The sequence below is a fragment of the Sinocyclocheilus grahami genome, unplaced genomic scaffold, assembly GCF_001515645.1.
Source record: "Sinocyclocheilus grahami isolate Dianchi unplaced genomic scaffold, SAMN03320097.WGS_v1.1 scaffold12486.1, whole genome shotgun sequence".
Lineage (NCBI taxonomy): Eukaryota > Metazoa > Chordata > Actinopteri > Cypriniformes > Cyprinidae > Sinocyclocheilus > Sinocyclocheilus grahami.
In genome coordinates, this window is record NW_015514444.1 from 23,743 (window position 1) to 24,784 (window position 1,042).

General features: G+C 47.1%; 1 protein-coding gene across 1 annotated transcript in view; it reads right to left on the reverse strand.

Moving 5' to 3' along the window:
- The window catches only part of LOC107578877 (protein FAM199X-like), a gene marked incomplete at its 3' end in the record, with an annotated part of 22,957 nt that extends 21,975 nt beyond the window's left edge, over nucleotides 1–982 (reverse strand). Inside the window, exons 1-2 of the mRNA XM_016264781.1 lie at nucleotides 779–982; nucleotides 408–569 (exon numbers count right to left, since the gene is read on the reverse strand). Coding sequence (XP_016120267.1) covers nucleotides 408–569; nucleotides 779–982 — 366 coding nt within the window. The remainder of the gene's footprint in view (nucleotides 1–407; nucleotides 570–778) is intronic.
- Nucleotides 983–1,042: the final 60 nt, after the last annotated feature.

Consider the following 1,042-nt stretch of genomic DNA (forward strand, 5'->3'; position numbering starts at 1 on the left):
TGTCTCTTTAAATGCTAATGAGCTCTGCTGACCCCGCCCCTCTCTACGGTGGGGTGACGCAGTTCTCAGAGACTGTAAACTTTAGCCGCATTCGTCGTGACACACATCAAGAATCTGAGAACGGCTTGATATGAGAAAGGGGTTATTTTGGGGGATTTAAAAAAGAAAACAGCACTGTGTGGATTTTTATCATTATAGGGTGGATGTGTACACACATTGCCAACACACATTTCAGTCCAAACAACATGTAAAAGTGAACTTAGCATCCGATGACCCCTTTAGAATGTGTTTAGATTATAGAAAGTTGTGTAACATATTGCAAACAGAGTGCTGATGATCCGCCCTGGCAGTGCTGTGGATGGAGGACTGCTGTTTGTTTGCAGGAGGTGTTGAGTGTAATTACTCACCTGCTTGAGCTTTTCATCGGTGAGGCAGTTCAGCTCGATGATGAACTCGCTGTCTGTCGGCAGAATCTGTGCGCTCGGGTCGATTATTTTTATGATGTCCAGCTGCTCCCGAAGTCCCATCTCTGTGCTCACTTTTCGACTCAAATACTCAATATACTCCACCTGACAAATGAGAATCACCAAAGTGAGCTCACACAGACACTAAGAGACACTTGACAGCAAAGAAACAGAATAACACAAGCAAACACAGTGACACGGCTTCCTTTCTTTCCTAACGGTGTCCAGTTAAACATGTGTCATCACATATTTCAGTATCACATCAAGCTGTGCTAGTGTCACTGCGTACGCTGCCAGGAGTGAGGGTTTGAGACCTGCTCGTCGTTGGTCATGGCGCTCCAGGGCAGCTCGTCCAGGTTCCGGTGCGGTTTGTTTTTCCGTTTGGCCGCGAGGCAGGGTGAGCTGGGCACGCTGGGAATGATGTCGGAGAGCACATCGCTGCCGCTGGCTATATCACTGCCCGGTAACTGCAATAGAGATGCAACCGGATTAATCACGATTACACTGACCACAATCATTATCAGTATCATCACGGTGCTGTTAAAGTGTGCTGGGCATGTTCAAAAAGTGCAGACACA